The 24,604-nt window shown below is 32.4% G+C and overlaps 1 protein-coding gene across 1 annotated transcript in view; it reads left to right on the forward strand.

Annotated features, from left to right (window-relative positions):
• HTR2C (5-hydroxytryptamine (serotonin) receptor 2C, G protein-coupled) overlaps positions 1 to 24,604 on the forward strand; it is a 274,355-nt gene that overhangs the window by 190,079 nt on the left and 59,672 nt on the right. The window contains exon 5 of the mRNA XM_012653519.1: positions 5,348 to 5,548. Within this exon, the coding sequence (XP_012508973.1) occupies positions 5,348 to 5,548 (201 nt within the window). The remainder of the gene's footprint in view (positions 1 to 5,347; positions 5,549 to 24,604) is intronic.

The raw sequence follows: 24,604 nt of genomic DNA on the forward strand, positions 1-24,604 counted from the left end.
TTTTCATTTTTCCTTTTAAGTCCTAAAGATTTTTATTCATTTTACTTGCATAACACACTAATAAGTAACTCTAGTACAATTCACAATGCATGTTGTGATACTGGACACTCTTGTCAAGGGAAGGCCTGCAACAATTAATTATTAAGTATAACATATGCTATAAATATTTGAAAGATATTCTTTAGGAAATTAAGGACGTTAGCATCTAATCCTCATTTGATGAAATTTATTTTATCATGAATCATGATGAAAAAAATTTTTGTGCATATATTGACTCATTCACATAATTTTCTCCATTATTTGTTTAATATGACACATCTTCAAGTTTAGTTTTCAAAGTTATGCTGGCATCATGAAGTATGTTGGGAAGTAATCCCTTTATTTACTCAAAGAATCTGTATATGATTGATGTTATTTTTTTCTTACATGTTTGGTATTACAAGTAAATACATTTGGATCTATGTTTTCCCATCCAAAGAAAATAATCCTTATGTGACATCCCATTTGTTTAGATATATATTAGATCTTTCCACAAGATTTTATGGTTATTTTTTAATATAGGACCTGCGCCTATCTTGTTACAGTTTTGATAAAATTTTTTAATAAATTCTGTCATTGTCGCAAATGGACTATTTTCCCTTTTTCCATTTCTACCACTCATTCTTAGACTAGTTTAAGCTCTAGATTATTTTATATTTATCTTGCATCCAACCAGCCTATAATATTCTTTTAGTAAATCCAGCACTGTTTTTAGAAGAGTCTCAGATTTGCCAGGCCTACAATCATATCACCAATAAATAAGAGATCATTTTTATTCTTTGTTTTCCAAAGGTATATGAGTTAATTCATATTCTTAGTGAAAATTAATAAAATAATGATAATGAATAATTGGTGTAAGCTCGCATCTTGTCCAATTCCTGAAGTGAATGTAATTAAAATATATTTATTGCCTTATTATTTATATTTGTTGCTGATAAGTTATCTTTATCAAATTTAAGGGAGTACCTTTTATCGCAATATAATTAAAATTTTAATCAGGAATGGCTTCTGTACTTAATCAAATTACTCTTTAGTATCTATTAAAAGACTGTAAAATTTGTTCACAAATATTAATATAAGGGATCATACTGGTAGATTTCATGATATTAAATCACCCTTGCATTCTTGGAATAACTCTTGCTTTTCCTGATGTATATTAGTCTTTTGATACTTTAGCTAGACTCTGTTAATATTTTCTTTGGAACTTTGAATCTATAATAATGAATGTCATTTTCTCTAGTCTCTTTTTTTAAAGCAGTTTTTAAGTTTTGATATTGACACTATATTGTTTTATGAAAGATATTGAGGAATTTTTAAACTTTGTTATGGCTATTCACCTTTTTATGTTAATTTAATGGGATGAATTATAATTTCTTATTTTCAAGTTCTAAGTTTGGGATTACTTCACAGTTGTCCAACATTTCTATACCTCTTAAGTATATTATCAGTATACTGGACTATTATTCTTTTCTCCAAGGCAAATATTATCTAAATTACTTCGTAAGAATAAAGCCCATTTATACTTTCTTTGCATAAAATAACCGAAAGATTAGAGTTTATTATATTCAATCTTTGCCATTTTTTTCACTATTGGGGATACCTGTGATTTCTGGAGTTATTAAAAATCATGTCACCTTTGAATGAATGAATGAACATATAAAATGCCTATATTGTGTATAGTGTGAAACACTATACACAATTTTTGCCCCTGGACGTAAGATTTTTATCTTACCCAACTATGAATTGACCTCCCCCATGGAAAGTGTTATAAAGTCTCTTTGCTATACAGCTTCCTCCAAACTTTTCGTATGTTTATTGTCTAGTATATGCCTGGATCATATAAATTCACCCATTGTTCTAAGCGCTGTGGATAGAGTAGTGGAAAAATAAAATAATCAATAATTAATGCCCCAATGGAGCTTATATTCTAGTGATTATGGCAACAGAATTCTCCACATAATAGCAATCAGGAGATACTTGTGCATTTAAAGCACAATTGGAAAGTAATTTTTGCAAGTGAAACATGTCAGATAGAATACCCAAACCCTTGACACAATCAACTTCCATGTGGACACAATCTGAGGAGGTTATGAGAAAGTGATGAACAATAATGGACTTTCACAAACATCTTTGGTTAGAAAAATTTCTGGTGATGTCTTCCCTTTCCCTATTGCACTGGTTAAATTCTAATGATTGGTAATTTGAGTTCTGGTCTGACCATATAAACTTCTATAAGACCAACATTTCAGCAGATGAAAGCTATCAACTAAAAACACAAACACACACACACACACACACACACACACACACACACACAACTGCCTGAAGAAGAACCCAAAACAGAGATTCTGGAGGATCATAATACTTGGAAGAAAAAAACAACATTGATTGAGTTTCCAGCTTTCCTGACTTACAGCCTAAGAGAAAAACAGTCTCTACCATGAAAGGTGGTGAAAACTCCAGTTAAAAAATCTTTAGGACATGATCCACACCTCTCACCTCTCACAAAAATCAACTCACGCTGGGTCACAGATCTAAACCTAAGGAGTGAAACTATTAGAATTCTAAAGGAAGAAGTTGAAAATACTCTTGTAGACATTGGCCTAGGCAACGAATTTACGAAGAAGACCCCAAAGGCAAGTACAGCAACAACAAAAATAAATAAATGGGACCTGATCAAATTAAAAAGCTTCTGCACAGCCAAAGAAACTGTCACAAGAGCAAACAGGCAACCCACAGAATGGGAGAAAATTTTTGCGTGCTACAAATCCGACAGAGGGCTGATAACCAGAATCTATTTAGAACTCAGAAAAATCAGGAAGAAAAAATCAAACGACCCTACCAAAAAGTGGGCAAAGGACATGAACAGAAACTTTGCAAAAGAAGACAGAATAATGGTCAAAAAACATATGAAAAAATGCTCAACATTTCTAATCATCAGGGAAATGCAAATTAAAACCACAATAAGATATCACTTATCTCCAGTGAGACTGGCCTTTATCAAAAAGTCCCAAAACAATAAATGTTGGCGTGGATGCGGAGAGATAGGAACACTCATACACTGCTGGTGGGACTGCAAACTAGTGCAACCTCTGTGGAAACCAATATGGAGATACCTTAAAGAGATACAATTAGAAGTACCATTCGATCCAGCAATCCCATTACTGGGCATCTTGTCAAAAGAGCAAATGATACTGTATAAGAAAGACACTTGCACCCCAATGTTTATAGTAGCACAATTCACAATTGCAAAGATGTGGAAATAACCCAAGTGTCCATCAATACATGAGTGGATTAATAAAATGTGGTATATGTATACCATGGAGTACTATTCAGCTTTAAGAAACAATGGTGATATAGTACCTCTTGTATACTCCTGAATAGAGCTGGAATGTATTCTACTAAGTGAGGTATCCCAAGAATGGAAAGACAAGCTCCACATGTACTCACCATCAAATTGGTATTAACTGATCAACACATAAGTGCACATATAAGAATAACATCTATTGGATGTTGGGCAGGGGGAGGGAGGAGGGGGGAGGAGGGAGGAGGGGACGGGTATATGCATACACAAAGAGTACAATGCGCACCACCCGAAGATGGACATATTTGAAACTTGGACTTATGGGGGGAGGGTGGGGCAAGGGCAACATACATAACCTAAACATCTGTACCCCCATAATATGCTGAAATAAAAAAAAATCAGAAAAAAAAGAAAAAAAATAAATCACTTAATGAGCACCAAATGTATAAAGATGTAAGTTGTGACAATAACAATATAAAAGGGGAGAAAGATGTAAAGAAGCAAAATTTTTGTATACTATTGAAACTAAATATGTATAATTAAAAGTTGATTGTTATAAAAGAAAGATGATAATTATCATCTCGTGGCTAACCACTAAGGAAAAAAACTAAAATAATATACAGAAAAAGAAAGAAAAAGGGAATCAAATAGCACCCTACAAAAATCAATTAATCACAAATGAAGGAAATGATGGTATATTTCATACAGAAAATAGTGAAAGTACCTCCTTTGTTAACTGTAATTACTTTAAATGTGAATGAATTAAATTCTCCAGTTAAAAAGCGAAGAGTAGCAAAATGGATAAAAATACATGATCCAAGTATATGTTGTCAATAAAGGACTCACTTTAGATCTAAGGACATATGTATATTGAAAGTGAAAAGATGGAATATATTCCCCACAAATAGTAACTAAAAGATAGAGTGGTGGTAAACTAGAATAAGGATATTAGCTATTGAAAAAAGTGTAAAGCCATCAAGAAAACATAACAATTATAAACATATATGCACTTAACAATAGAGCCCAACAAATACAGGAAGCAAAAACTAAAAGAATTGAAGGCAGAAAAAGACAGAGCTATAATAATATTTGAAGGCATCAATATCCCATTTTCAATGATGGATAGAACAACTAGACAGAAGATCAATAAGAAAAATAGAGGACTTGAATAACACTATAAAGCAATTAATTCTAATGGACATATAGAAGATTCCACCCAATAACAAAAAAATGCATTTTTCTCAAGTGCTCATGGAACATTCTCTGGGATAGACCATATGTTCAACCACTAAGCAAACATCAGTAAACTCAAGATATCATTATTCAAAGTATCTTCTCCACAATTGATACAAGATCAACACATGCAAATAAGTTGCAGTTCTATACACAGAAACTAACAATCCATAAAAGAAATTAAAATAATTCTATTTAGAAGAACATCCAAAAAATCTAAACTGATCACAGAATCAGCAATAAAAAAGAATGAAGTACCGATACATGCTGCAAAATGGATTAACCTCAAAAACATTATATTAAGTGAAAGAAGCCAGACACAAAAGGACAAAAATTATATCATTCCATTTATATGAAATATCCTAATTAGATGAATCAATAAAGACAGAAAGCAGATTGGAGATTGCCAGGGGCTGGGAAAGGGGAGAATGGGGAGTGACTGCTTAATGGGTACAGGGTTTCCTTTTGGAGTCATGAAACATTTCAGAACTAGGAGGAAGTGATGGTTGTACAATATTTCGAATGTACTAAATGCCATTGGATTGTATACTTTAAAGTAATTAATTTTATGTTATATAAGCTTTACCTCAATAAAAAGTTATTAACCGTGGGGTATCATCATCACCATCATGGCCATGGAAAATAATGCTTCCCCAATTTCACTTTCTTTAAAAGTTTTAGATCATGAGAGGAAAAAATAGACTAAAATTTTAATTTATAGTTAGTAATATCTGGATAACATGTTCTTGTCTTCTCTCTGTTCTCTTTCAGATTACGTCTGGCCACTACCTAGATATTTGTGCCCCGTCTGGATATCTTTAGATGTTTTATTTTCAACAGCGTCCATCATGCACCTCTGCGCTATATCGCTGGATCGGTATGTAGCAATACGTAATCCTATTGAGCATAGCCGTTTCAATTCGCGGACTAAGGCCATCATGAAGATTGCTATAGTTTGGGCAATATCTATAGGTAATTAAAACCTTTGGCCATAGAATTGCAGCGGCTATGCTCAATACTTTCGGATTATGTACTGTGAACAACGTACAGACGTCGACTGGTAACATTTGCGTTTAATCGGGATTCGTAATAATTATTCTTAACCTATATATCTGATATTTAGGTTAACAATAATGAAAAAAGTGTAATGTATATGAATATGTAAATATAAAGTTTCCATTTATGCTGCTAACTTATTTTATACATTAGTATGCCAGTGAATTCTGCAACACAGATGCAAAATATTTGAGATATTTAAAATGCTTTGAAGATGGCAAAGATATAAATTAAAGTCTAAATTTTAAAAAATATAACATTTATATCTTAGAAAAGATACCTCTATCTCGAAATATTAACCTTAAATTTTTATTCTAATTCGGTGGAAAAATTAATAATGCAATCTAAATCTTCATGAAGTAAACATGTCTAAATTTATGCTGCTATTAAACCTAAAAATACTATTTCTCCTCAATTTTAATTGTCTCCTTGAATTCTGGTTAGACAAAAAGAGAAAAAAGGCCATTTGTTTCTTTAAGGATTTGGAGGAGTTTAAAGGGAAAGAAATGGTCATGTTATTGTTTATATTTGCAATATTCATAAATGCCTGGGCAATGCTAATAATATTAATGTCAAAAATTTAACCAATTGGAATTTAGGGGTTTTACAGTCATCTTTTTTTCCTCTTCAAATTGGAGCTTAAATTGTGTTCCACTAAATAATTTCTCTTCAAACTGATGTTTTTGTAAGATTCAGGTAAAGTTTACAACAAGATCAAGGCCTCTATACAATCTTTACTGATAACCTCTAAATATTTTGACTCTGGGTTTATTGATCAAACAAATTTATTGAAGTCTTAAGATTGTCCTATTATAGATTGTTTTGTTTCTATATAGCACAGAAACACCTTTGGATAAAATGTCATGAAACTTCTCCCCCTCCCAATAAAATGGATCTATATACACAATTTGACTTACAAATTCAAGCGTTCACAGATTTTACCTTCTCCATACCAAAGAGCTAATTTAAAATGATGCCAGCTCTTATGGTGCTTACAAAGGAAATACATAGGTAAAGTAAATTAGAATAATAAGGACATCAGCTTCTAGTAATTACAGACTAGGTAATTTGCAATAACTCTTGTGCTAAAGACAACTAAAAATATGGATAAAATCCTGAAAGCACTGAGAAGCTGATAAAATAGCGAGGGATTACTTGACCAAGATCCAGTAAAAGAGAGAAATCCAAGAAAAATGACCATGACTTTTGATTCACTTTTCCCAGTGATTCATCTCCACACCTGACAATATGACAGATAGGTTGAGAAGATCATTTAAGTCTTACAGGCAAACAAGGACCAAGTAGGAATACAGTCTGGCAGGGGCCAACCAACCTGAATTTAGTTTGGGAATCCAAAGACCTATACATTAGGAATAATGATTGATCAGAGTTAAACCACCTTTGATGTGGAACTCACCTCTGGTTCAAGTCATCTACATAACCAAGAAAATTCTTGAGCCTTAAAAATGGATTAAGGTGATTTCATATTGTTCATGTTTCTAATTTTTTGACATAAGCAAAAAAAAATCATCCTAGGCTTCAAATTATTTCTTTCAATAATTTTCAAATGCAATTACTGAAATACAATGATAAACAGATATATGAAGAGACAATACAACATGAACCAGATACGGGACAATAAAAGATAATAGAAATAAACCTAGGTGCTTCTGATAGTTGAGTTATCAGATATAAACTTTAAACAACTATTTGTAATGTCTACATGAAAATAATAAGCTGAACTTAAACATTTCAGCAAGAAACTACAAACTGTAAAGAGTGACATTAAGGTTTGAGAAACAACTAGAAAATCTGGAGCTTAAGCATAATATGAAAAACTAAGAACTCAGTGGCAGATTAGACATGGCTAAAGAGAGAATTATTGAAGATTGGTAAGAAGAAATCATAATGTATGGAGCATGGAAAATTGGAAGAATAGAAAAGAGAAGAAAGTGTATGAAAGGAAAATATACAGTATAAAATGAGAAGAGTTCCACAAAGAGAGAGAAGAATGGCAGAAAAGCAATATTTGAAGAAGTAATGGCATTTAGAATGGATGAAAGACATTCTTACATTTACGGAGCTCACCAAGTCTCAAGAAGAATAAATAAAAAGCAATCAACATCTAGACCCATCATAATGACATCAAAGAAATAAAAAAATTGCAAGAGTAAGATGAATGAATGCTTTCTCAACACTAACAATGAAAGTCAGAAGATGTTAGAATGATATTGTTAATGCCCAGGAGGAAAAAACTAGATTTGTATACTCAGCAAAATTATACCTCAAGAATCAAGATGAAATGAAAACATTATCAGACAAACAAAAACTGCGAGAATATGCCAACAGTGGATGCTTACTTAAGGAAATACTACTAAAAGGATGTTCTTAGAGCAAAGGAAAATGGCCACAGATGGAAGATTGAAGGGAAAAAATAATCCAACTATGTGTTACAAGAGGCATATATAAAGCATAAAGAAAGTAAAAGGATAAATAAAGGTACCCCATCCAAACTAACCAACAGAAAGATTGTGTACCTCTATTAATATTTGGCAGAACTGACGTTTTGGCAAAAAAAAAAATTCTAGTGAAAGAAGGTCACTTCATAATGATGAGAGATTTAATTCATTTGGAAGACATAACATAATAAATTTATATGTATAAATGCCTCAGCATTTATAAAGCAAAAAATAACAGAACTACAAGGACAGATAGACATATCTACAATATGGAATAAGATCTTAACACACCATTCTCAGTGATTGTATGAGGACAATAAACAAACCTGAACTCACTGACAGGTAAAGAATAAATATCCACATTGATTGCACAAGAAATATTTATAAAAATTCATCACATATTTGGCCATAAAGTAATCCTTAATATATTTCAAAGGGTTGCAATCATAAACTGAATGTTCTTTGCCTAAAATTCAAATGAGATAGAAATTACTTCCAAACAGATAACTGGAAAATCTCCATGTATTTGGAAATTAAGAAATTGTTTCCCCATAAACTGACCTAATGAATTTAGAATCCATTGGTGATACTTCTCTAAACTATTTACTACTAAGGTGATATAATGATAATTTTTCTCATTTTATTGTTTTTTTCTGCCTTTATTTTTTGGTATTATATCTAAGGAAGGGTTTTGCCTCTAGCTCTTTGCCTGTTATTTATTTATTCATATTAGTAGGGACTCCTGGATTCTTTTGTACTCAGTGTAACATATATGATTCATTACTGCTCTGAATTATTTTGATACTCCAATTGTCCCATATTTGTCCAATGAGAACTCCTTTTGATGTGTCCCATCAGTTTTTGTACAGTTTCTTACTTTCTGAAATAAATTATGCCAGGCTCACCTTTTACTTTCCATGCTGCAGTCCTGAAATCAGACATTTCTTACAAGGAACTCTTTTAGTAGGCAATTGTTTTATAAACCAAGATATGGAAGCTAGGTATGCACATTGCCAATGGGATATCATTACTTCTGTATACCCTTGCCTTTAAATCCCATTCTACTAACACAGGATTCTCTGCTACTTTCCACTTCCTTATTTTCCCTTGTTTTTCTCCCAGTGAGTAACCTGCCCATACAAAATTACTTTATTTTTATGTAGTTTGTTTTATCAATCAGATTTCCTTTCTATGTTGAGTGACTACTACAAATCCTTTCCTCACACTCAGGTTAGACAATAAATCACACATATTTTCCTCATTCTTTACATTTAGACCTCTGATACATCTGGAGTTTATTCTTGTATGTGGTGACATATACATTCTTCCAAATAATTACTCAGTTATCTCATGCCATTTATTTTAAAAGTCCATCTGCCCTTTCGAGGATTTGAGATGCCATCTTTATAGTTTATTAAATTTTCTAACATACCTGGGTCTGTTTCTGAAGTTTACATTCTACTCCATTAGTCTGTCCACTCAAGTGCAAATTCCACACTGTTTTAATTATAAAGGTTTTATAATACATCTTATTATCTGATATGGTTAGTCCCTACTCATTACTTATTGTTCAGAGATTGTGTAGACATTCTTCAAGGTTTGATTTTCCATATGAACTTTAACTTTCCTAATTCTACTCTGAAGCCCTGTATATTTTGATAGGTATCTCTTCAAATTTATAAATTAATTTAAGAAGAAATGAACAACTGACTTTTTAAAAAAATATTTTCTCTTATTCATATATTAATTTAGATGATAGGCACTCTGTCTCCTGGACTTTACAGCAAAACTTATATAGTCATTCTCACATCTTCTTCATCACCATTTATAACTCATCTCATAAAAACCAATTTTTTAGCTTTACCACTCTACTGAAACTATCTTCTATAAGTTCACTATTGACTTTTAATTGTCTAATTCAATAATTCTCAAGCTTCTTGGTCTCAAGAGCCCTTTTTACTCTTAAACATTATTGAAGACTCCGAAGAGCTTTCCTTTTTACGAGTTCTATTTATAAATACTTATTGTCTTAGAAATTAAAACTGACAAAATTTCAAATTATGTATGAATTTATTAAAAATAACAATAATAATCCCATGACATGTTAACATAAATAGCTAGCTCTATGAAAAAATGGCTATATTTTCCAAAACAAAATTAGCGAGAGGAGTGGCATTGTTTTACAGTTTTTCAAACTCTTCATCATCTGACTTAATAGAAGATTGCTAGATTCTCATCTCTGTTTTTGCACCTAATTTATTGTAGTGGGCTGCTTTGGTTAAATTATGTGAAGAAAATGCATATCCTCACATAGATAACTTCAATACAGGAAAGTATTTTCATAATCTTTTCTGATAATTGCAGTCATTCTTCTTTGACACTGCACTAAAACTCATCAAATAATAGTTTCTTAAGTTTGGTGGCAATGTAGAATCAGAAACCATAGGAATGAATTTTTTATATCCTGTTACATTAAAATCCACTAGTCTGTCTTGGACTTTCAATGGATATTGTAGCCATGCTTTATTTGATAACATCAAGCATATTCATTGGGAAAATGTTGGTTTACTGAGTTATGTAGATTTTCTAAATGTTGATACATTTCATTATATAATATCAAAAACTCACATGCATTGATAATCTTTACCAATCTTAACAGAAAAGTCTTTAAGTATGGGGAAAGTGTCAAGCTCCCAGGGATGGATACAAGTTTTCCAAAATTCCAATATTTACTCAAAGGCTCAAATTTTATCACTGGCAGCAAATACCATCTGTTTTTTCCTTGACTTGACAGGCTCAAGTCATCCATTTTTGAGAAAGTATCTGCCAAATATCCAAGTCTGAATATCTCTAGTGTGTCTGGCAGTCATTCTTTCAAATAAAAATATTATTCCATTAAAAAAAATGACCATTTCATCTTGCAGCTCTAACAAATAATTGCATAGGTACTTTTCCTCAAGACAACCATCTTATATCAATATGCAGCAGAAGTGCTCTTCGTATACTTCTCATTTTGTCACGTGGGTTATTAAAAAGATATGTATCCAAGGGTTGAAATTTAATAAATATATTTTACTCCTCCATCAAGGACATTCCTAAGTAAAACTGACATATTTTTTTTCCTGGAAACATATGGTGATGGAAGAACACAATGAGTTTTTGTACAATTTGGTGTCACTAGCTTGATTCATGCTAAGACACCAGTGGGTTTACCCACCATTACTTTTGCACTATCAGTACAATTGTAAACACAATGAAAACAGAAAATAACACATTAATATTATTATGGAAGTAATTTTGACTTTATGAAGCCATTGAAAACGTCTCAGAGATACCTAGGTGTCCACTTTAAGAACTAGGTTTCCAATTCTAGCTCCCTATGTGTTATTTGATACAGTTGAGGATACTTTCATCATAATCCTCAGTTCCTTTGCTAGCTGTGACACAATTTTCCTTTGGTTTTCTTTTCTTCTATCTTTCTGTCTGCTTCTATTCATTTTCTTTATTTCCTGCTTTACCCTCATTCTTCCTCAGGATTCTGTTCTTTCCAATTGCTTATATAGTTTTCCTGGCTTACCTCATGCACAGAAATAACTAAAATCTATCTACCAATGACTGTTGAATAAATATATCTATTTATTTCTATCCAGATTATATCCAGATCTGTAGCTTAAGTTGTACAGGCGTACGAAGATTAATGCTGGACACTTCTCAAGTGACATCTCTCCAAGATTGTACTCATCACCTTTCTCCCATCTTCATTTTTTCCTCTTTCTATATTTTTGTTTCTCAAGTAATCAGCAACAGCATTTCCCATTTACCCAAAGAGAAACCTGAGAATCATTTTCGGCACTTTCTCTTTCTCCCCAGTAGTCAATCCACAAAACCTGCCCTTAATATTTCTCCTATTCTCATGTTCTAGTCTCTCATGTCCTCAGTTGTTTTCTTAGTTTGGGCCTTTATTATTAATCATTTATGCATCCACATTTCTCTCTCTGTGAAAGAGATGGTTCTCAACATATCCAAGGCACACCTTCACCTCCTTAAGTGTTCAGGGTATACCCATGACAACAGGAACTAAAGATTCTTCTCCAAATCTCCATGTCCAATTACTCAAAGAATTCCTTCAAACATTTTTTTTAATCATTTGTTCTGGGTCTTCTTTGTTTGACACCTTGTTTGATTTCCTAATTATCTTGCTTTTGCATATTGGCTCACCATTCTCCTTTAGCCAGGCCCGTTTTGTGTTGCTCCACATAATTCTCTAAGACATTAGTGATTTAGTGATTTACACACTGAATAGGGCACTGCCTAAAGGAATTTTGTCAGCCTTCATGACTTACTAATAGACATGCAACACAAATTCAGCCCATGACCTCAGAATATTTCCTATATCTCATCTTTGAACAACATCTTAAATATCACGTTCACTTTAGGTCGGTAGTTCTAAGCTTGGACATCTGTGAATAGAATTCATGGTATCTATGAACTTTAACCTTGAAAATATTTAAGTATAACATATACAATAATGCACACAAACATTAAGTATATAGCTTGATGAATTTTTACAAGTGTAAAGACCTGTATAATCAACACCCAGAAAAAGGTTATAGAACATTCAAAATATCCAGAGGACTATCTATCTGTTGCCCCCTTTCCGTCAGTAATCCCTCATGCGTAACCACTATTCTGACTGCTATAACCACGGATTGGTTTTGCCTGTTTTGGAACATCATATAAATGGAAGTACATATTATGTACTTCTTTATGTGCTCTCTTGAGTCTGACTTCTTCCAATCAATACTAGGTCTGTATGATTCATCCATGTCATTGCATTTATTGGTAGTTGGTTCTTTTTCACTGTCATATACTGTCCCATGGTTAAATACACAAAAATGAATTTACCTTCATCCTGTTTATAAACATTTGATTTGTTTTCTGTGTTTGGCAATTATAAATAAAGTGCAGTGAACATGAGTGTTCATGTTTTTTGTTGGATATAAATATTCATTTCTGTTGTATATATGCCCAAAAGAGAAATCTGAGAATCAGATTCCTTTAGCATGTACTAAAATAAATCCCACTTGGTAATGGGGGTCTTTCTTTTTCTATATCATTGGATTCTTTTTGATATTTTAATTATAAATTTTTAATCCATTCTCAAGAGATTTTGTCTTCTCATTTTTCTTTCTTTCTTGTTCTTACCTACTTTTGGCATCAGCAAGCCTCACAAAATGAGTTTGAAATTGTCTCCTTTGCCCTACCTTCTACCCACTGGCCCCTGTGGCCACTGCAGTCTGGGCAGGAGTTGGGAAATGTTTGTGTGGGGACCAGTGACACCAAAATAGAAGGGCTAAAGCTCGCTGGGGAGGACAAAAGCACACAATGGGTAGAGAACCGGTATGGCGCCTGCTGTCTCAGCTCGGTCCCTGGTAACAGACCCTGAGGGGGGCTGGTAGCCTGGTGCTTTGTTTTCAAGAAGTTCCCAGGTCACTGGCAGCAGGAGCTTTCCAGGCTCTCGAGGGTAGAAAAGCTCTCCAGCAGCTTGGGAGCCTGCTGACTACCAAAGGTGTGAGAGAAGGAGGAACAACCCCCGCACACACACACCTACCCTTTCCATGGAACTCCAAGTTTCTCTGGGGTTGATCTCTGCTGAAATCTTGCTCCTTTTGGTTCTGCTCCATAGCTTCTTCCCCTGGAATCTCCAGTATGTTCTGCCACTTTTCCCTCTGAATTATACCTGTGCTATGGTTTCTTTTCATCTAAAACTTTTCCTACTTTCTGAGATGATCTGGCAACTGATGTTGCTAGTCAACTGTCTTACCCCACCTCTCTAGGTTCTTAATTATAAATTCAATTGTTTCCACATGAAAAGTAATATTAACATGTTCTTCTCCTGTCAGTTTTGCTAAATTGTAATTTTCAAGGAATTGTGCATTTCATCTAAAGTTTCTAATGAATTGGCATGAAGTGCTGTGTAATATTCTATTATCATCCCTTTAATGTCTAGTAATGTATACTGACTTTTCCTGAGAATGGTTATCTCTTTTTTCTTTTTTCATTCAATTTTACTGAAAGTTTATAAATTTTATTTAACTTCTGCAAGAAACACCTTTTGGTGTCATCAAGTGTCATCAATTTTCTCCATTGTTTGTCCATTTTCTACATCATTGACATCTGCTCTTACCTCTATTATTTCCTTCTTTCTGGTTACTTTGGGTTTAATTTTCTCTTTTTTAACTTCCTAAGGAATAAACTTAAATTAGTGATTCTGGACCTTTCTTAATTTCTAATATAATCATTTAAACCTGTAAATTTTTCTCTAAATTTTATTTTAGTTGTATCAACTTAGTCCCATTTATTTATTTTTGCTTTTGTGGCCTGAGTTTTTGGTGTGATATCCAAAAAATCATTACCAGGACCAATATATAAGAGCTTTTCCCCTATGCTCCCTTCTAGGAGTTTTATAGTTTCTGGTCTTATACTAAGTCTTTTATAGATTTTGGGTTGATTTTTGTGTATGGTGTCAGATAAGGGTCCAATTTTATTCTTTTGCATATAGAAATCCAGTTTTCCTAGCACTATTTAAAGAAATTATCCTTTCTCCATTGTGTTTTATTGGTGTCCTTGCCAAAAATTAGTAGACCATTTGTATTGGATATATTTCTGGGCTCTCTATTTTGTTCCACTGGTCTATGTGTCTGTTTTTATACCAGTACCATACTGTATTGATTACTATAGCTTTGTAATGTAATTTTAAAGCAGAAAATATGATGCCTCCAACTTTGTTTTTCTTTCTCAGAATTATTTCTGAAATTTGGGGTATTTTATAGTTCCATATGAATTTTAGGATTTTTTTTCTGTTGCTGTGAAAAATGCTATTGAGTTTTTGATAGGTATTGTATTGTGAGTAGGGACTGCATTGTGAGTAATATAAATATTTTAATAACATTAATTCTTTGTACTAGTATATAATAGTTGTACATATTTTGGGGGTACAAGTGATATTTCGATACTTGTATATAATGTATAATGATCAAATCAGGGTAATTGGGATATCTATCACCTCGAATATTTATCTTTCCTTTATATTGGCAACATTCCAATTCTTCTCTTCTATATATTTTAAAATATACAATACATTTTTGTTCACTATGGTCTCTCTACTGTACTATTGAATACTAGAACTTATTTCATCTATCTAACTGCATTTTTGTACCCATTAACCAACTTCTCATCTCCTTCTCCCCCCTACCCTTCTAAGCCTCTGGTAACCACCATTCTACACTCTATTTCCATGAGATCCACTTTTTAACTCTCACATACGAGTGAGAACATGTGATATATGTCTTTCTGTGCCAGGATTATTTCACTTAACATAATGTTCTCCAGTTCTACCCAATCACTGCAAATTATAGAATTTAATTCCTTTTTATGACTGAATAATACTCCATTGTGTATATATATCACATTTTCTTTATCCATTCATCCACTGATGGACACTTATGTTAATTCCATATCTTTGCTATTGCGAATAATGCTGCAATAAACATGAAAGTGTATATATTCCTTTCGTATATGGATTTTTTGGATAAATACCCAATAGTGGGATTGCTGGATCATATGGTAGTTCTATTTTTAGTTTTTTAAGGAAACTTCATACTGTTTTCCATACTGGCAGTGCTATTTTACCTTCCCACCAACAGTGTATCAGCATTCCCCATTCTTCACATCCTCACCAGCATCTGTTATTTTTTTGTCTTTTTGATAATAGCCATATTAACTTGGATGAGATGATGTCTCATCATGATTTTGATTTCCATTTCCCTGATAATCAGAGATGCTGAGCATTTTTTCACATACTTGTTGGCCATTTGTATGTCTTATTTGGAGAAATGTCTATTCAGGTCTTTTGCCAATTTTTTAATTAGATTATTTGATTTTCAGTCATTTGAGCTCCTTATATATTATTCTCATATAATTCTTGTTATTATTCTTGTTATTAATCCCTTGTTGGATGAATAGTTTTATAAATTTTTATCCCATTCTGTAGGTTATTTCTTCACTTTGTTAATCATTCTTTGCTGTGCATGCAAAAGCCTTTTAGCTTGATTTAATCCCATTTGTCTATTTTTGCTTTTATTGACTGTGCTTTTGAGGTCTTACACAAAAAAGCTTTGCCCAGAACAATGTCCTAGGGCATTTCCCAATGTTTTCTTCTAGTAGTTTCAGAGTTTCAGGTCTAACATTCAAGTCTTTAATCCATTTTGAGTTGATATTTGTATACTGTGAAAGAAGGGGGTCTAGTTTCATCTTCTGCATATGGATATCAAGTTTTCCCAGCACCGTTATTAAAGAGACTGTTCTTTCTTAAATGTATGTTCAAGGCGTCTTCTTTGAAATGAATTAGATGGATATACATAGATTTATTTCTGAGTTCTCTATTCTGTTCCATTGGTTTATATGTTTGTTTTTATACCAGTACCATGCTGTTTGGGTTATTATAGCTTTGCAGTATAATTTGAAGTCAGGTAGTGTGAGGCTTCCAGCTTTGTTCTTTTTGCTCAGGATTGCTTTAGCTATTAATGGTCTTTTGTGGTTCCACAACAATTTTAGGGTGGTTTTGTTCTATTTCTGTGAAGAATGTCATTGTTGTTTTTGTAGGGAATGCATTGAACTTGTAGATTGCTTAGAGTTGCATGGACAGTTTAACAATAGTAATTATTCTAATATGTGAATATGAGGTATCTTCCCATTTTTTTGTATCCTCTTCAATGTCTTTCATTGGGGTTTGATAATTTTCCTTGTATAGATCTTTTACTTATTTAGTTAAATTTATTTCTAGGCCTTTTCGTAAGTATCATAAATGGGATTGATTTCTTGATTTCCTTTTCGTATTGATTGCTATTAGCATATAGAAATACTACCGATTTTTTGAACATAAATTTTGTATCCTGCAACTTACTGAATTTGTTTATTAGTTCTAACAGGTTTTTTCGTGTGTGGAGTCTTTAGGTTTTTCTAAATATAAGATCATATCATCTGCAAACAAGGTTAGCTTGACTTCTTCCTATCCAATTTGGATGCACTTTACTTCTTTCTCTTGCTTAATTGCTCTAGTAGGACTTTCAGAAATATGTTGAATAAAAGTGGTGAAAGTGAGCATCCTTGTCTTATTCCAGATCTTAGTGGAAAGGCTTTCAATATTCCCCAGCTAGTGTGATATTTGCTATGGAATTTTATTATATGTGGACTTCATTATTTTGAGGTATGTTCCTTCTATAGCCAATTTCTTGAGAGTTTTTATGATAAAAAGATGTTGAATTTTATCAAATGCTTTTTCAACATTTATTGAAATGATCATATGGTTTTTGTCTTTAATTTTTTTGATGCAATATGTCATATTTATTGATTTGTATATGTTGAACCATCCTTGTATCCCTGACATGAATCCCACTTGATTGTAGTGAATGATCTTTTTAATGTGTTGTTGAATCAAATTTGCTAATATTTTGTTGAGAATTTTTGCATCTGTGTTCACTAGGGATATTGCCCTGTAGTTTACTATTTTTGTTGTGTCCTTGTCTATATTACCAAGGTAATGCTAACCTTTTAGAATGAGTTAGGAAGTATTCCTTCCCTTCAATTTTTTAGAATAGTCTGAGTGGAATTCATATTAATTCTTCTTTTAAATGTTTGGTAAAATTTAGCAAGAAAACCATCAGGTCCTTGGCTTTTCTTTGATGAGAGACTTTTTAATATTGCTTTGATCTTATTACTTGTTATTGGTCTGTTCAGGTTTTCTATTTCTTCATTGTTCAGATTTTATAGGTTATAATCATCTAGGAATTTATCCATCTTTTCTAGATTTTCCAATTTTTTGGCATATAGTTGTCCATATTAACAATATTAATTCTCCTGATAAATGAGCATGGGATATCTTTCCATTTATTTTTGTCTTCTTCAATTTCTTGGATCAATATTTTATTGTTTTCAGTGTACATATCTTTCACCTTCCTGGTTAAATTTATTTCTAGGTATTTCATTTCTTTGGATGCTATTATAAATGGGATTTTTAAATTTCTTTTTCAGTTAGATTGTTATTTGTGTATAAAACTGCTACTAATTTTTGTAAGTTTATTTTGTATCCTGCAACTTTACTGAATTCATGTATTAGGTCTAACAGTTTTTTTGGTTGAATCTTTTGGATTTGTTCCATATAGGATCATGTCATCTGCAAATAGACGTAACTTTACTTTTTCTTTTCTTTTCTGATTTGGGTAGTTTTTATTTCTTGTCTGATAGCTCTTGCTAGTACTTCCAGGAATATGTTGAATAGCAGCTGTGAGAATGGGCACCCTTTCCTGTACTGAATCTTAGTGAGGAAGCTTTCTGGTTTTCCCCATTAATTATAATGTTAGCTGTGAGTTTTTCACAAATGGCCTTTATTATATTGAAAAACTTTCTTTCTGTACCTAAACTGTTGAGAGTTTTTATCAAGAAATGATGTTGGACTTTGTCAAATGCTTCTTACATATCAACTGATATGATCATGTGGATATTTTCTTTCATTTGGTTAATATGATTTATCACATTGATTGATTTGTATATGTTGAACTCACCTTACAGGCCAGGGATAAATCCCACTTAGACACATTGTATAATTTTTTTGATGTGTTGCTAGAGTTAGTTTGCTAATATTTTATTGAGGATTTTTGCAACAATGTTCATCAGAGATACTAGTCTGTAGTTTTCTTTTCTTGTAGTGTCTTTATTTAGCTTTGATAAAAAGGTGATGCTGGCCTCCTAAAAGGTGTTTAGATGTATTTCTTCTAGTTCTAATTTTTGGAAGTGTTTAGGAAGAATGGATATTAATTCTTCTTTGAATGTTTTATAGAATTCAGCCATGAAGCTCTCTGGTCCTGGATTTTTTTTGTTGAGGTTTCTTTATTACTTTTTCAATCTCTTTATTTGTCATTGGTCTATTCAGGCTTTCTATTTCTGACTCAATCTTAGTAAGTGGTACTTTTCTAGAAACTTATCCATTTCCTCTAAGTTATTAAATTTGTTATCATATAATTGATCATAGTATTTCCTTATCCTTTTATTTCTGTGGCATCTATTATAATTTCCTCACTTTCATTACTTATTTTATTTATTTGAGTTTTTTCTCTCTTTATTAGCTAGACTAGATAAGGGCTAGTCATTTTTTATTTTTTTGAAAAACAAACTCTTAGCTTTTATTGATTGTTTCCATGGGGTTTTTTTGTTGTTGTTGTTCTTTGTTTGATTTATTTCTGTTCTGATTTTTATTTATTTCTTTTCTTCTGCTAATTTTGGGCTTCTATTATAATTTCCTCACTTTCATTACTTATTTTATTTATTTGAGTTTTTTCTCTCTTTATTAGCTAGACTAGATAAGGGCTAGTCATTTTTTATTTTTTTGAAAAACAAACTCTTAGCTTTTATTGATTGTTTCCATGGGGTTTTTTTGTTGTTGTTGTTCTTTGTTTGATTTATTTCTGTTCTGATTTTTATTTATTTCTTTTCTTCTGCTAATTTTGGGCTTAGTTTGTTCTTTTTTCTATTTCCTTAAGATATAATGTTGGAATTTTTAAGATCTTTCTGTTTTTTAATGTGGGCATTTATTGCTGTAAACTTCCCTCTGAGAGCTGCTTTTGCTACATCCCATAGCTTTGGGTGTGCTGTATTCCATTGTTGTTTGCCAGAAGGTATTTTTAATTTCCCTTTTGATTTTTTTCTTTGGCCCAGTGGTTGTTCAGGAGCATGTCATTTAGTTTTCACATTTTTGTGAATTTTCTAAGATTCCTCCCGGTGTTTATTTCTAGTTTCATACCATTTTTGTGTGAAGCAATAGTAGATATGATTTCACTCTTCTTAAATTTAAGACTTCTAGCCTAACAAATCCTCTATCCTGGAGAATATTCCATGTACACTGGAGAAAAATGTGTATTCTGGTGCTGTTGGATGTAAAGTTCTGTATATGTTTTTTAGGTCTATTTGGTCAAAAAGGTCAATTATAGTCCAGTATTTTCTTATTAATTTTCTGTCTATTTGATCTATCCATTGTCAAAAGTGGGATATTAAAGCCCCCTATTATTATTGTATTGCTATCCATTTCCCCTTCATGTCCATTAATATTTATTTTATGTATTTAGGTGCTTCAATGTTGGGTCCATATATATTTACAATGGTTATGTCCTCTTGATGAATTGACCCCTTTGTCATTAAATAATGACCATTTTTGTCTCTTACAACAGTTTTTGGTGTGAAGTCTATATTGTCAGATATAAGTATAGCCATCCTGTTCTCTTTATATATACTTACATGGATATCTTCTTCCATTTTTCCACATTTAGTCCATTAAAGCTTAAGTGTATCTTTTGTAGGTAGATCTTGCTTGGACAGTTTTTTTTATCCATTCAGCCACTCTGTGTTTAGGATAGGAGAATTAAATCCTTTTACATTCAGGTTATTATTAATCATATGATTATTATTATTATTATTTTACAAGTTATTATTGATAGATAAAGACTTACTACTGCCTTTTGTTATTTGTTTTCTGGTTGCTTTATAGATCCTTTGTTCCTTTCTTCTTTTCTTGTTGTCTGCCTTTGTGATTTGACAATTTTCTGTACTGCTAAGCTTTGATTCCTTTTTCTTTATCATTTGTATAATTGCTGTAATGTTTTGTTTTGTGGCTACCATGAGGCTTACATAAAACATCATGTAGTTATAATCTACTATTTTAAAATGATAACAACTTCCCTTACATACTCTCACACACTCTAGGCTTTAACCCTACTCCCTCACAATTCACCTTTTTGATGTCACAATTTATGTCTTTTTATAGTATACATTCCTTAAGAAATTATTATAGCTTTATTTTTTTTATTTTTATTTTTTTTGAGACAGAGTCTCACTGTGTTGCCCGGGCTAGAGTGCCGTGGCGTCATCCTAGCTCACAGCAACCTCAAACTCCTGGGCTCAAGCAATCCTTCTGCCTCAGCCTCCGAGTAGCTGGGACTACAGGCATGCGCCACCATGCCCGGCTAATTTTTTCTATATATTTTTAGTTGTCCAATTAATTTCTTTCTATTTTTAGTAGAGATGGGGTCTCGCTCTTGCTCAGGGTGGTTTCGAACTCCTGAGCTCAAACAATCCACCTACCTCGGCCTCCCAGAGAGCTAGGATTACAGGTGTGAGCCACCGCGCCCGGCCTTGTAGCTTTATTTTTAAATGTTTTGACTTTTAACCTTCATGCTAGCAATATGTATAATTTACACACCACCATTACAATTTTTGAGGATTCTGGATTTGACTATGTATTTATCTCTATCAATGCATTTTATACTTCCATATGTATTCATGATAGTAATTATTGTCCTTTTGTTTCCACTTAAGAACTTCCTTAAGCATTTCTAATAAGGCAGGTCTAGTGGTATGAATTCCCTCATCTTTTACTTGTTTGTGAAAGATTTTATTTCTCCATTTCTGAAGGATAGCTTAGCTGGGTATAGTATTCTTTATTACCAGTTTTTTTTATTCTTTCAGCACTTTAATATATCATCCCATTCTCTCCAGGCCTACAAGGTTTCCACACAGAAAGGCAGTAAAGTTTAATAGAGAGTAGTATAGTTTAATAGAGATTCCTTTATATGTACTCAAGATCATGAAGTTATGCATGTTCATCAAGAGTGTCCTCATGCCCATTTGTAGTAATTCCCTCCCTCACTGATAATTCACTGTTCCTAGGTGATCACTGATTTGCTATTTCTCACTAAGTATTAGTTTGCATTTTCTAAAATACAGTATGTATTCTTTTGTGAGTGGCTTATTTCACAGAACATGATTATTGGAGATTAATCAATGTTATATCAATAGTTTCTTTTTGTTGCAGAATACTATTCAATTTGTGGGTATGTCATTTGTTTAAAAATTCTACTCTTTATGGAAATTTTTCTTCCTGGTTTTTGGATATATAGAAATTTATGTATAAGTCTATAGGTTGACATATACTTTCATTTCTCTTGGATAAATACTTAACAGTGGAATGGCTGGCTTTTATTACAGGTGTACATTTAATTTTTTAAGAAATTGCCAAATGGTGAGTGTATCATTTAATATTTACACTGGCAGCATGTAAGAGTTACAGTTCCTCCACACCCTCCCCCAAACTTGGTATGGTCAGTTTTTACAGTTGTTACCATTCTATTTGGTGTATAGGGATAACTTAGACAACCTACAGAGTGAGAGAAAATATTCACAAACTATACATCTGACAAAGGGCTAATTTCTAGAATCTATAAAGAACTCAAATAAATCAGCAAGAAAAAGAGAAATGACCCCATCAATAAGTGGGTGAACAACATGAACATACTTTTTGAAGGAAGATAGACAAATGGCCAACAAGCACATGAAAAAGTGCTCAACATCACTAATCATCAGGGAAATGCAAATTAAGACCACAATGAAATACCACTTTACCCTTATCGGAATGGTCATTAAAAAGTCAATAAACAATAGATGTTGGCATGGATGCAGTGAAAAGGGAATGCTTATACACTGTTGGTGGGAATCTAAACTACTACAAACTCTATGAAAAACAATACGGAGATTCCTCCCAAAACTAAAAGTAGACCTACCATTCAATCCAGTAATCCCACTACTGGGTATCTACCCAAAGGAAAAGAAGTCATTTTATTAAAAAGACACTGCACCTAAATGTTTATAGTAGCACAATTTGGAATTGCAAAGATATGGAATCAACCTAAGTGCCCATCAACTGAAGAGTGGATAAAGAAAATGTGGCATATATATATACCACGGAGTACTACTCAGACATAAAAAGGAATGAAATAACATCTTTTGCAGCAACTTGGATGGAACTGGAGACCATTATCCTACGTGAAGTATCTCAGGAAAGGAAAAATAAATACCACGTTCTCGCTTATATGTGAGCACTATGAAGCGGTGTAATAGACATTGAAAACTAAGAAAGACAAGGGATAAAAATCTACCTATTGGATACAATGTACACTATTCTGGTGATGGGCACACTGAAATCCCTGACTTCAGCATTATACAATTCATCGATGTAACAAAAATTACTTGTACCCACAAAATCTATTGAAATAAAAAAAATTTTAAAAGATTACGCTTTCCACATTGAGTTGCCATATCACCTGTGCCAAAAGTCAACTGCTCACATGCATGTTGGTCTATTTCCAGACTGCCTATTCTGCTCAATTAATCTATATGTCAATTTATACTAGTTTCACACTATCTTGACTAATGTAGCTACAGTAAGTGTTGAAATTATGTAGCATGAATCCTCTCACTTTGTTCTTCTTTTCAAAAACTGTTCTGGCTATTCTGGGTCCTTTGTATTTCTGTATAAATTATAGAATTCCATAGTAAATTTCTACAAAAAAAATCCCAGTGGAATTTTGGTTGGAATTGCATTAAATACATGAATGATTTTGAAGAGCTTGACATTTTAACAATATTGAATAATCTAATCCCTGAACATGATATAATTAATGTCTCTTCATATTGTTTTCTGGTTTACATTCTTGCACTTAGTTTGTTAATTTTTTCCTTAATTTCTATCTCTAGTTTTTTTTAAATTTCAATGTCCAATTATTTATTTTTATTACTCATAAATATGATTGATTTTCTACTGCAAACTTGCCAACCTCATTTAATATTTCTAGTAGCTTTCAGCATATTTCTTGTAATTTTTTACATAGATGATCATGAAATCTGTAAATAAAAACAGTTTGCTTCTTAATTTCCAATCTGTATAAATTATATCTATATGTTGGCTTATTGCACTAACTGGCCCTTCTAGCACAGTATTAAATAGAATAGTGAAGGCAAAGATACTTGCTTCATTCTTTGGGGGAAAAGGCATTCAGTCATTGACAATTAGGTATAATAGCAGCCATAATTTTTGTTTATTTGTTGTTTGTTTGTTTTGGTAGATGCCCTTTATCAAGTTGAAGAAGTTCCCGTCCATTACTAATTTGTCAAGTACTGTTATCAAGAATAGATACTGAATATTTTCCAATGCGTTTTTCTGTATCTTTGAGATGATCATATGATTTCTCTTCTTTAATCTCTTGATCTAGAAAATTATATCAATTGATTTTTCAATGTTAATGAATCTTGCATTCCTGGAATAAACACCATTTGATCATGATGCCTAAACATTTTGCTTTTATTGGTGGACTCAATTTGCTAGCATTTTGTTTAAAATTTAATCATATATTTTGATGAAGGACAGTAATCTATAGTTTTCATGTTATACATTTTTAAGCATTGGACTTAAATTAATATTGGCCTCATGGAACGGATTAGGAAGTATTCTTTCTTCTTTCTTCTTTTATTTTCCGAAGAATTGAGAATTAGAGTTATTTTTTCTTAAATGTACGGTAGAATTCACCAGTGAAACCATTCAGGCCGAGAGTTTTGAGTGTGACAAAATTTT

The sequence above is a fragment of the Propithecus coquereli genome, unplaced genomic scaffold, assembly GCF_000956105.1.
Source record: "Propithecus coquereli isolate 6110/MARCELLA unplaced genomic scaffold, Pcoq_1.0 Scaffold421, whole genome shotgun sequence".
Lineage (NCBI taxonomy): Eukaryota > Metazoa > Chordata > Mammalia > Primates > Indriidae > Propithecus > Propithecus coquereli.